Source organism: Euprymna scolopes, chromosome 23 (genome assembly GCF_053919585.1).
Source record: "Euprymna scolopes isolate OS-2025 chromosome 23, ASM5391958v1, whole genome shotgun sequence".
Classification (NCBI taxonomy): domain Eukaryota; kingdom Metazoa; phylum Mollusca; class Cephalopoda; order Sepiida; family Sepiolidae; genus Euprymna; species Euprymna scolopes.
Genome location: NC_136504.1, coordinates 120,108 through 133,669, shown reverse-complemented (window position 1 = coordinate 133,669; position 13,562 = coordinate 120,108). Strand labels below are relative to the sequence as shown.

Genomic DNA, 13,562 nt, shown 5'->3' with positions numbered 1-13,562 from the left:
TTAAATTATGTAGAATTGTAACAAAATTTAATGTTTGACAAAGGAGTACAAATAATTATTGAAGTTTTTTCCTTAATCCTTGGATTTTCAATGAATGGCTCATCCCATCAGAGTAAATGTTATTATCAACGGAACACAAAATAACAAACAAACCATACAAAAATAAGTAAATAAAACAGCACACGACACAACACATTGTAGAATATACGCCATATTGCAAATGGTAAGTAGATATTTTTTCGACATCCATATTCCTTAAATGTAAAACTCTTGTCAGAATATAAGAAATAACATACGCTGTGAATTATCTATTGTGACCCAATCTTATTGGTTCTTGCACAACTTGCTGTCGAATCTAGAATCTTGTCCAAGGACCGAAAAGTAGTCATCCCAGACTCGACGTGGGAGAACATCCTATACTAAGTCAACCAAACCTATCAAGGCATAGAGAAAAGATGCCGACTTGCAAGAGAAAGTGTGTACAGTGTAAATATCAACAACGGTATTGAAAGATGTGCATGGGCATGAACCATTGCACCCATATGAGATTAATCTTGGAAGTTCATCGCATCAGACCTATTCGAGATTGGTGGGCAGCAATTCGTTCTCACCATCGACAGATACTCAAAGTACCAAATTGTCAATGAAATGCCCACACCGGTAACCAGCAAAACAGTGAAAGATAAAATGAAATATTACACAGCACTTTTTAGTCCTCCAGACGAAATTATGACGGACGATGGTTCACAGTACTCTAAACAGGCTTTCTAAAGTTTCATCAAATTCTGGAGCTCACTTACTATAATGGCTTTGTAGACACACATGTGAGAAAGGGAGAGAACTGACATCCAGCTTGTTTTTCTGCAGATTAGGGCAACGCTAATAGACAGCAAACTACTATCGCCAGTTGAAATACGTTTTGGAAGACCTGTACCAGCCACCTTACCCAGCTGATCGGACGCAGGGAGGGAAAAATACTGCAAACAGTTATGTGAGAGATTGACGGGCATGAAAACCCATCATGACCACTTGGCAGGATCGAGAAATTATCACCATTGTAGTCAGGTTAATGTGTGCAGATACTAAATGAACTCGACGACCCATGGACCCTGAAACCATCATACAGAAAGACTAAGGACCTAGAAGCTACATGGTGGACGCATACTGAATAGAACTGAACTCCATCGTAATTGCCCCAATTTTAACACCATACAAATTCCCATAAAAAAAAAGGTCACTTTGAGAACCCTGAACCTGACATAATACAGAGCACGAATAGACGGAAGAAATTAATGTTGGAAACGAAATCACCAAACCCAACATCACTTGACCTACACTAGACAAAATCAAATATGACCCATTCCAAACTAAATCAGGTAGAACTATAGGAATACTCTTGCAATGATCCATAGATCAAGGGTCAGCAACTCATTCAACCACACGGGTCACAGGCTGAACGAAGGTCATTAATGAAAAATTAAGGAAAATTACACATGCAGATATCTGTCAATCTAAATATTTAAAATCTTAATGAAAATAAACATTGAGAAATCAGAAAAACAAACGAAAATCTAAAATTAAAAAACACCTAACAAAAATTAGTTTTCCTCAAGGAATGTCCAATACTTTGAAAGTGTAAAAAATTCACTTGAAGCGAAATGGATCAAATTATGATGTGTGTATTTATAACTGTTATTTAAAACTGTTATTGAAAAGATGAAAACATGATCGATTGAAAGATTCCAACAAAGGTGGATGGTACGAGTAAGCGAGGGGTGGGTGGGCCACTTTTGCAGGAATGAAATAAAAAGCCGACTGAGACAACATTGTCCTTTTGAAGCTGTCCATGTTTGTCACTTGTCAGTCGGACAAATCGGCTCTCAGTTTTTGTTTTATGTTTACTTTTGGAATTCTTTGATACAGAAATGGAGGTGGTTGGGTTTTGATCATGTTTTTGCATTCATAGTATTCAAATTCGATTGCTAACAGAATTCCTTTTGTTCAATTAGAAAGCCTTGTCTCTCATGCTAAAAATAGTCATTGAGAATCAGGCTCATGGACTGATCAACAGACCTTCGTGGGCTGGATCAGACGACTCTTACCATAGATCACAACACCATCACATGATATAGATCCAAGACAAAACATGCAACAGGTGCACACATACGTTGACGGTATACATGTTCAGCCAGTATTATAGATAATATTCACCTCTGCATGCCTGATACCGGATGTAACCGTTACTGGACTGGTACTCTCCTGAATAAAATCGCTATCATACTTGTTCCATCGTTCGGCTCTGTTTTCTTACTAAATACTAACAAATATCATTTCAATTATTCATATTATTTGGATTCTTCAGACTACTGTTCTCATCGTGAGTATTATTTTCACAACGTTTTAGTCAATGTAACCTCTGACCTTCTTCAAGTGTCCCAAAGTATAGTAGATAAAGTAATTTGTAAAATTAAGTTGTAAAGTTACACTTTTTTGGAGGTTGAAGGTTCAATCCTTTGTGCAGGTGACACAGTACAATTGGAAATTATTTAGGACTTCTACCTAGTCATGGCTAACAGAATGAGAGCATGCTATCCACATGAATTAAATAAAAGGTTCCATTAAAAATTCCATTTAGATTCCCGAGTTCAATAGAAAAATTACTAAGTTCAACAAGATACATCTGAAGAAGGTTGGAGGTTACATCGACTATAACGTTGTGAAAATAACACTCAAGATGAGAACAGTAGTTTGAAGAATCCAAACAATACGCAGATTTTTACTCATGAAATGCAAAGTGAAAGAACATTGTTCGTTTGAAGAAGATGGTTTGTCAACATTGCTATCACTTTGGCCAGGATCTTCGTGTCAACTAAAGTACACATTTGCATATGAAGAGTAATACAGTATAACCTAGATATAAGAATATAAGAAACTCGAATATAAGAAAAACGGATATAAGAGAGATTTTCTCTGGTCCCAAATTAGAGCCTGTGTTAATGTACAGTGTAACCCGGATATAAGAACCCCCGGATATAAGAAACCCAGATATAAGAGAGCTGCAACGACAGCAGAAGAAGTCACTTATATCCGGGTTACAATGTACTTGGTTCTTAGCAATTCATAATTGATATTTGTTGAAGGAAATAATAATGATAATATAAGGTTGAAAATCATATAGTTTCTGTATTGCAGGTGTTGTAAAGCAGAGAATAATTATAAAAAAGTAAATAAAAGTGAACTAAGTTTCAAAAGGGGGAAAGGATAACCGCTCTTCTCTATAGATGTAAATAGCATCTCTATCGTAACATACATTTCTTGTTTTTCAGGAATATGAATGTGAATCATTCGTAAATAAGCGTAATCTGCTATTATGAAATGAAATTGGAGATCTAAATAAATTATTTTATGTCTACTCTGAATATTTGCTGACTAAATCCCTTCAGCTGATTATCAAAATCTTTCCAAAGACTAAACGCACACAAAAAAAAAAAAAAACTCCCAAAACAAAACTAGAGCAGTTGGATCTAGAAAAAGAAGACCACAAACAAAATGTAATGAATGGTCTCAAGGGAACGATGATTGTCTACGTCAGTGAAACAAAGTTGAGTTTTGGGGTCACATGAATGAGATAGGTATCACATGAATGAGATAGGTATCTGCAGTGATTATGGTTTTAACTAATTTAACAATTTAACAAGCATGTTATTTGTGAAAATGCTTAAAATAGGTAACAATGACTTAAAAGTACAGAATTTTCTGGCGATATACTTTTTAAATTTTGGGGTCTATGTTCATGTTGGATAATCATAAGCAACAAATAATTTAATGGTTCAAGAGTGGGCATAGACTTTCTTGAGTTATACTTTTTTAGACAACGTCTGGACACGAGTAAGCTAGTAGATTATGAAATAAAAAAAGAAATGTGAATTTTTTAGAGGTGAGTAGGAGAGCTTAGTTGACTCTCTATTTATAACTTAAAAGATCTCTCCCTACTCTCTGTAAGAAATTCTGAAAAGGCATTTTTCCAATGAGATTACATTTTTGCAAATAAAAGGTTGAAAAATCAAGTTGGGGATCATTTAACTTAAAACTTACATAGAACGCTAGGCCAGAGACGGAGTGAAATACGCTCCAGGGTGTAGTATGGTTGCCTCACTAGGAGAGGTGGCGCTAAGAGAACGTTTTCTTGTTTTGGCAGAGTTCAAAATCAACTTCTTGATCTAGTTGATGAGAAATGACCTTTTCTGTTCCCTATAGCTATTTTCTGTTTCTGATGTTTCTGTTTCTGATGACGAATGGCCTTTTCTGTTCCCTATAGTTGTTTTTCTGTTCTCTATAGCTGTTTTCACAAAGATTTCGCATTGCTATTTCTTCCCTATTTTATCACTGTTTACTTAGAAGTACTCAATTGGACTCCAATTTCTAGTTCCTCCTTGGATGACCTATGACCACGAAAAAGAACTCCTTTCTTCTCCGTGTGCCTACCATCAAACGGAATTTCAAGAAGTTTCTTCTTATAGACTTATACAACACATTACTATTTCCATTGCCGTCTTTTAATCTAATTTCAATAAATATAAGGTATAAACTGTGTTCATAAGTAAACAACTTGTGTTCATTCCATTCATCATTTTAAATCATTTCATAATATACTTTATCATCAACTAACAACTCATCCATCTTATAAACCTTGGTAATTGATGATTCATTAAAAAATAACAAGAAAAAAAACAAAAACACAAAAAAGCATTCCTGTCAAAAAGACAAAAATTAAAATAGTTTTATAACAACAATTTTTTTTCAAAGGAATTGAATAAATATATTCTTTACCACATTTATTTTAAGAAGCTAAAATGAGCTTACGGTGTTCTTCCATCACCATCTGTGAAATTAATGTTTGCATGGTTGGCAATCAGCAGTGCCTGAATTCTGAAATATAAATGGATAGAAAATTATCAAATCAAATCAAATTGCAAAGTGCAATAAACCATGTAAAAGCCATGTAGAAAATGTATACGTCTATAAAGGGTGATTTAATTCAGATATGATCAACATTGTCCAGTAAGCTGATCTATGAAGCAAAAAAACAAACAGAGAATGCCGCCTTTCTTCTAATAAGACGCAAGCGACTATGGTACATAGTTTACTGAGTCTCGTTGTCATCACAATTTAAGATGAAAAATTTCTCCAAAAGTATATTTAAATTTTGGTTGATGATATTTTATGCCCGAAACAAGTCTCTATGCAACCTCCACTGCTTAAATGACGATTAATAATCCAAAGGTGAGAAGCCATGATGAATTCAGCACTATCTTAAACTGTTTGCTTCTCTAGTATTTGGTCATATATAGATTTGCAGAAAATAAATCATTACTGTTAACGATATTTGTATGATATTTGTGATAGTATTGTCAGATCAAAAAGAAAAAGAAACACACCAAGGAATTTATTAAATATAACAGAAAAAGCAAATATAATTGTTTCTTTTGAAGCTCGACCCTTTCAGACGACAAATATCGAAAATTGGCCAAAAACATTAATTTTTTCACCCTCAACTGGGCACTTTTCTACAGGGAGGGGTCGCTTTTCTCGTCGATATTTTCGAAAGTCATCCCCTCTTTCTGATTGTCTAGCCTTAATTTAAATATACATCACTTCTAGTTTGGCGATGGGCGCAATAGCTAACACGTCATGTTTTTTTCACATTCTTTTCCTCCATTGCGGTACGGATTTGAGCCAGCCTGCATACGTCCAATTTTTTTTTGTTTTTTGCGCGTGCATCAGCAATGAGATATCTACTGGATCGATAGAAGGATCCCACCATTTTTCCAGCGGCCTTGGCAACGGATTTGATGTATGCGTTTCAATTCAGATTAGGAGTAAAGGTCAAGCCCAGAAGCTTGTCAAAATATGAGGCCTCCCCAAGACGAAAGCCATTCATTTCAATTGATGCCAGATGGGGATCAGATCGCTAATGATGTAAAGATAAAAGCTTGGTTTTAGATTCATTACAAGTAACCGGCCATCTCTTTCCCCATTGTATCACATGCTTAAGATCAGAGGAGAGAGAATTGGAGAGAATTTGTCGTTTACGGTCTTAGATGTGCTACCATAGATGCTAGTGTCATCAGTAAAAATGTCTATGAACCAACTCCGGATGATTAATCTGATAACGTAAGGCGTGTGGCAATCTCATAGAACTAGACTCTTCAACATTTTCTGTTTTTATCAGAGTGGCAACCTTTTTGTGAGGCGATACCAAGTGACCACCCAGGACTCAGGAACGGTCAAAATCGGGACATCACCAGAAAGAGGAGAAAGCGAGGTAGAAACACGCTTGAATTCAATCAAGGAAGGTGTTCTTCTTAGATTCTCCCGATTCCTTCCTTCCATGAATTGACATTTGAAGTTTTCAATAGTTGACAATATCTGGATTTATTACGGTTCTTAGCTAATTGGAGCAATGTAACATTTTTTTATGCTGCCACGTTCTCTTTGCCAAATCAACTGTTTGTTGATGATCATCACAGGAATTACAATTACCTATAAAGACTAGAAATATTTTTATAGGTTAGATTCCTCTAGATCTGCCGTGTTTTAACTATACCCATGCACATTAATTGGATTACCTTATCGGGGAAAGATTCTTCACTACACATGGACGGTCATTTACAATAAGGAGGATAACTACAGAATAAAGCTGCACAAACGTGCTTTGAGACATAATGTTGGGTGCACACGGATAATCTGATATTGATGGTCAATGGAATAATGTGCAATCGAATTGACACAAACGTTACTTACACCGGAAAGTATCCTGTACCTCTATAAGGTCACCGTTCGCTCATGTATAGAGTATTGTCGTCACATTCGGGCTGGTGCATTTGCTACTAGTTTCTCACTCCTGGACAGGTTTCAAAAAAGGGTCGTCAACCTGAGAGATCCTGAATTGTCATCTAAGTTCCTACCTTTGTCCCACCAACGAAATATTGCATCCCTCTGCCTGTTTTACAAGTATTTTAATGGTGGATGCTCTGACGAACTACAAGCCCTTCGACCTTCTCAAAGTAAATACCCTCGTCAAACCTGACAAGCAGCAAAGTCCCACCCCTACACAGTAGAGATCCCTAGGTGTAAGAAAGTCTTCTACTCTGATAGTTTCTTCCCCAGAACTACTAGACGCTGGAACTCCCTTCCCTAACCTTAACCCTAACCCTAACATGTCCCCTTTCCATGTAAATAAGAAAAACATTAGATAAGTGGAGAATGAGATTAGGATAAGCTGAGACTCGAACCTTGTAAGAAAAGTTCAGAATACATTCAGAAATTGGATTGTTAGAATTTAGTTATGGAAATAGTTAGATATTGTTTGTATTGTAAAAAGAATTTAATTGTTCGTTCTTTTATGAAAATTGAATTTAAAAAATAGATTAGTTGAGAATTCTTTTTGTCGAAAGTGTGTTTGGAGAACGTGTGCTGAGCCATGTTAGTTTGTCACGTTTTGGAACCACACATCTGACGTCAAAGCAAAAAGGGAATTCGCAATAATAGGAACTAGGATTAGCAGATTAGAAGAGTTGGGCAGTCGAGAGAGAGAGAGAGAGAGAGAGAGAGAGAGAGAGAGAGAGAGAGAGTTGGAGCCAGGGTCCTTTGGAAGCGAAGAAAAGAACATAAAACTATGTAAATCCCGAATTTGAATTCCTGACGGCATCATCATTTCGACCGATCAAATGAAATAAAGAACATCATCGAGTTTTGTAACTGTTGTCTTCGTGTCGTCATTCAACAATTGAAGGTAATGTGTTAATCATCTTAATATGAACTTTGTATAATCCCCTTCCAAGTAATGTGTCCCCCTCCTCCATCATAAGTAATCATCGTCCCCTCTGAGGTAAAAGAACAGTAATACACATTCATTCAATAATGAATTCCCATCTCTCCCATCTCACTGTTATAAATGTCTTGTCTCCCTCATCGTTAATATGAACTCTGCGTCATCTTAAATATGATCCCAGCTATACAACACTAGTCCAGTTATTGAAACAGAGAGCAATGAGGAAATTCCAAAAGCTAGCAGTTCGAGGAAGAAGATATTAGAGTAGAACGCATTTCAGCTCTTGAAGACTTAAAGGACTAGGATTTTGCTGTTCATCGAATTAGGCATGGGGGCACCAGTCTCACGAGTTCATTGGAGCACATTCCATTGAAGTATTTTTAATATCAGCACAGAGATGCAACACTGTGGCGATATGACAGGGATTGGAGCTTGGCTGACAGTGAGAGACCTATTAGATTAGAGACTCTTTTTTGGACCTTGTCTAATGACGAGAGTCTAGTGGTTAATGCTCCAGCCAAGACCTGGCGACAATATTCTATGCATGAGCAAATGGTGACTTTATAGAGATATAGGATATTAACACTTTCTTTGCAGCAACCTTGGCAAGGTCTTTTATGTATTTGTTCCAATTTATGTTGCCTGTAACTTTTAGGCCAAGACAGACTCACAAGTAGGGTCCTATTAGATATGGAAATCGGTTGTTGAAAAGGTTTCTTATAATTTTTAAATAAAATGAGTTCTGTGTTAGTAGCATTAAATGTTACCATCTATTTACATCTTTATTCTATTAAAGGCAGGAGGTTATTTTCTAAGAATTCAGACATTATCACATGTCGAGAATAGAGCATGGTGTCATCAGCAAATATACTCATTCCTAACACAGATAACAGAGAGGTTAAAAATATTAGGAATAATAAAGGTCCAAGGATCAAATCCTGAGGCACATCCAGATTAATGACATGTTGTTTGGATGTTATAGAGGTCAAGTTGACTTTTTCTTTGAGCTAAGAAGAGTTTGATTATATAAAATATTCATCCAGTAATACAGTACAAATTAATCACCATGAAAAGATTTTCATTCCAGATTATGTCAATGGCTCTGGATATATCAAGAGATACCACCCTAGTTTCACCTGCTTTGACCAGTGTAAAGTATATGCATTCAGAGATGATAATTAAGGTATCTGCAGTAGAACTGGCTTGCCTAAATCAATACTGTGCATCAGAAACAAGTTTAGCATTAATGACGTAATTTTTGTGGATTTCAAGGCAAACCATGAGGTAAGTAGTTCAACCATATAAGTAGCAGTGCGAGCGACATCAAGGTGGTTGGATAGTTAAGGAATTATTGCTTGCCCGTTGTTCACCACATTGTTATAGAAATCACGAGTTCTTAAGTTTTGCGATTGTGTTTTTCTGCCCATAGTAGCTGCACAGACTAAAATGAACCATTGGTGAGAGTGGAACTTGCTATAGAATTTCTGCATGAGAACATGGGCTTTAATGTCTTCTTTAACCCATTCAGTTACCTCATTTGGCACTGTTTAGCAGGGAGAGAAAATACTTTACTTCTAATGTGGTTTCTCTGATGTGATCACTGATGGATTCTCAATCAATCTGTTTGAAGTAGCTTGTCATTTCAAGTAACGATTCTTCATGTTGAGTAGGAAGATTAAGGTTATATCTGCCATTATTATAAGGTGATTAGCATTCTTGAGTGGGCTATAGGCATCTGTCACATAAGCCTTTGGTAGTGTAATCAGGAATATATTGATAAGTGAGGCATATTAATGCTTATGGTCTAGAAGGTAAATCGAAAAATTGACAATTTGTGAAAAGGAATAAAATATAAAGAAACTATACATGCTGTTACAACTTGTGTATGTATAACTCGAAAAGCACGCCAATTATTTTCATGAACATTAAAATATGTGAATACGTATATTTGTGAACTCCAATCTAAAGAGAGTGCTGTTACATTTTAAAAAATATACATCATCTCTATATATTTTTACATTTTTAATACTACAATATTTAAAAATTCAGAGAACAAGCTTGAAATTAATGTTTTCTAAGCATTTGAATTGAATTTTAGCCTCTAGACTACTTTCATTAGTTGAAAAAAAAAAACAGTAAAAGATTAAGCCATGTTAATAAAACCTGAATTCATATAATGATTTTTTTTTTAATGAATTAAAAATGTTAATTTATTTATTAAATTATGTTGTTTTCATATTGAAAAATCATTGACAAAGGACGTATTTCCTTTTTTTTGTATTTCTGGTATGAAAAGTGGCATGACCAAGAACTGCATATACTCCATCCCATGCAGTTGCAGAAAGGTTTACAAGGGTGAAACATGCCGCCCCCTTAAAGTAAAGGTGGAAGAACACCGAAAAGTGGTAACTAAAGGGGAAAAATCGGGTATAGCCAACCATGTCTGGATGGAGAGGGGGGACCATCGCCCCCTATGGGATGAAGTAAAAATAATAAACAGAGAGACCCACTGGAAAGTGAGAAAACTTAAAGAAACAGCTCACATGCTCGGACATAACAACCTACTGAGCAAACCAAGCATAGAGCTGAATGCAATTTGGACACCTCTGATAGAGAGAGAAAACCTTGAATAACAACATAGGTTTAACATTAACAAAAACCAGCTAAGAATTGTCTTAGTGACATATGGCCGAGTATCAAAGTTTACAGTTACCCAAAAGGTGCTGAGTTCAATCCTGAACGAAGGCAGTAAAAAAAGTAACATTCAAAACAGAGAATCAGCAACTATGTCCCAGAGCCTAGCTGGAGTCCGAACACGGTACCCCCGTAATAATGATAAAGGGTTAGGTTCAAGACTCCTAACAAATGATTCCCCAATTCGAGACAAAACACCTGATGAAGGCCGGAGGGTAAAACGGCCGAAACGTTGTGACCATGAGGAAGTCAGTCCGACAATCTCAATCAATGAAAACACCTCATCTCAAAAATACAGACAATTACTATCATAATAGCATTTCGCTCCATCTTGAAATCCATCGTCAGGTAGTACCTGAGGCATCCTTTGAGTCTGCATCAGAACACACATCACTCAGTGGACAGTCTTTGAGGATGTGTGCAATGGTGTGCATGTCAGTGTCACAGAGACACTGAGGATCCTGTACATAGCTCCAGTTGTGTATGATGTCCCATATTTTGGCAACCTTTGCTCAGGCCTGTGTTACCTACTCTTTCTGGAGACACATAGCAAGCCTTCCCATGGCATCCCTGTTAAATCTTTGAGAGACCGATTGCTGGACTACACTCGTCTTGGCAAATAACTCTGATGTTCGCAAAAGGGTGGACCATCGGCCCCAAAGATGTCCCAACACTTTTGTTAAAATAACAAATTTCACTTTTTTCTTTTAAAAATTCTACTTTGAAAAAATGAGACAATTAATTTACAGAATACCAGTTTTTCTTGTAATAACAACAGAAATTGACTTACTCTGTATTTCCACTTTTAGAGGCAGACATCAGACCGCTCATACCGTATTGATCAGGAACATCTACTTGGACCAACCTGAAAAATTGACCAATTTTCAGAAATTAATTATTATCACAACAAATACAGATATTTTGGACTAAATATATGAGAAGCTTTCAATAAGTTTCCAGACTTTTTTCGTAAGGACACTTTATTTGATGGTACGCACATGAAACCCTTGTTACATATAGGGGTTTCATTGAGAGAGTCTTATTATACCTGATGCTTAGAAAGAGTCTTATTACAAGCGCAGTCTTAGAAGAGAGTTTTATTACATATGATGTTGTAGTAAGAGAGGTTTTTTTATTAAGAGGGATGTTGAAAGACTCAGAGAGAGAGAGAGAGAGATGTTGTTGTAAGAGACTTAGAGAGATTATTCGTTTATAACGATTCATATATTTTAAATGTTCTTTCTTAGATCTTTCTGATGGAAGAAGAAGAAGAAGAAGAAGAAGAAGAAGAAGAAGAAGAAGAAGAAGAAGAAAGCTCTTAGAGTGAAGGGGATAGTGTTCACTGTTCGGACATTGTGTAGACATGATGTAGATTCTCATTGTGGATATGAGAAGTCGAGATGTGTATGAAAAGACATTTTATAACACAAATATATAATACAATTTCACTTTACCTTTTTGTAAGAATCATAAGACAAGACGACGTTTTTATAAAACACATGATGGTTTATTTCGTCATGACCGGCCGTTGTTTCCATCATCAAGAATTCAAAGTTTCACATTTTTTCTTGAAGTGACGTCTCGCTTCCTAGACGACTGACTGTCTCTCTCCTAGTTTTTTTTCTGACTGACTTCTTTTACTCTAAAGTTTTTTCTCTATCACTAGAACTTTCTATTTTCCGTGACGTCATACACATGTTAAAACATGTGCCTTCTTTCACGTGTTCTGGACATACGTGTCCAAAACCTTTTCTATTTCTACAAAAGGAATTTTAACCTATACTTAGTAACCTATTTTTCCAATATGTTAAAAACATTATCTTATAAGCTGCATTCTTTCAATTTAAAATTTCATAACAAACTTGACAGTTCACATTCTTTTCTTGAAATATTTTATCTCTATTCTAAACAAGTTTTTGTTTTACATTTTTAAATTCTCACACGTAATCTATTTCTAAACCTAAATTACGAGGTTCGAATTTCGTCTATTGCTATTTCATTTTCATTTTAACTAAACTCTCTATTTTTATACTTACATGAAAAGGGGACAGCCCTTATCATGTAACGCTCTAGTCTCCTTCAAAGTAATCTCCTCCGGCGGCAATGCACTTGTTGTGCCATTCCAACAACTTCTGGAAGACCTCTTGAAGGTGAGGAACTGTCTTGATGTCCATCTTTGTCAAATACTCTGTGATATTCTTTGAGCACCCTTGGGGCAAACTTTGCATAAATCTTCCACATCTTCAGTTCCTCATGAATAATTGTGTGTACTGATTCTCGATCTATGCAAGATGGTTTAAAAGCAATCTGAAGCATTCGATACGTTTCTATGGCATTTTTTCCAGATTTATAACAGAATTTTATTGCATATCGTTCTTCTAAAATGTCCTCACGTTCAGATTCCATTTTTGAAATTCACCAGCTGTGACAATCGGGCTTTAATAAGGTGTATTTTAATCCTGCTGTAGCTGTTCCTTTGAACATGAAATCATAAAAATTGGTCAGTCATCTCATAAGATGTATAACAATAACATACTGACTTTTCAAGATTCTATGACAATTTTAAATAAACTTACTGATAATTTATTAACTTTTTTATTGTTTGAATGTACATCGCACCAATTCTTTATTTTATTAAAAAATGTCCTGCTTCAATAGAATAAAAATGTCCTGCTTCAATAGAATAAGTAACGATTAGAATATGTGAAAATAAATTGAAACATATATAATTTAGTAACCAATAAGCACTTCCCTTTTTCATTTGTTAGGGTTGATAAATTTATTTCTCTTGTTAAAAAGTTATAGAGATTTTTTTTTATATAAATTAACTCCAAAAATTAACTCCAAAATTTTTAAAATTCTTATTTTCTTACTATATAGCTATCACTCTCCAAAAAAGGAGAAAGCTATCGACAGATGAGTAAGAAACCCATTAAAATTAATCGACTTCATAAATGTATATTTGCACATGCACAGAAGTAACAGGTTTAGTCGATTTACTTCTGGCACGTTCAATTGTAGTTTTTTTAATTGT

General features: G+C 35.5%; 1 protein-coding gene across 1 annotated transcript in view; it reads right to left on the bottom strand.

The window, feature by feature from the left end:
* LOC145245714 (fibronectin type 3 and ankyrin repeat domains protein 1-like) overlaps nucleotides 1–13,562 on the bottom strand; it is a 157,241-nt gene that overhangs the window by 49,194 nt on the left and 94,485 nt on the right. Inside the window, exons 5-6 of the mRNA XM_080107246.1 lie at nucleotides 11,319–11,393; nucleotides 4,864–4,929 (exon numbers count right to left, since the gene is read on the bottom strand). Of these exons, the coding sequence (XP_079963372.1) occupies nucleotides 4,864–4,929; nucleotides 11,319–11,393 (141 nt within the window). The remainder of the gene's footprint in view (nucleotides 1–4,863; nucleotides 4,930–11,318; nucleotides 11,394–13,562) is intronic.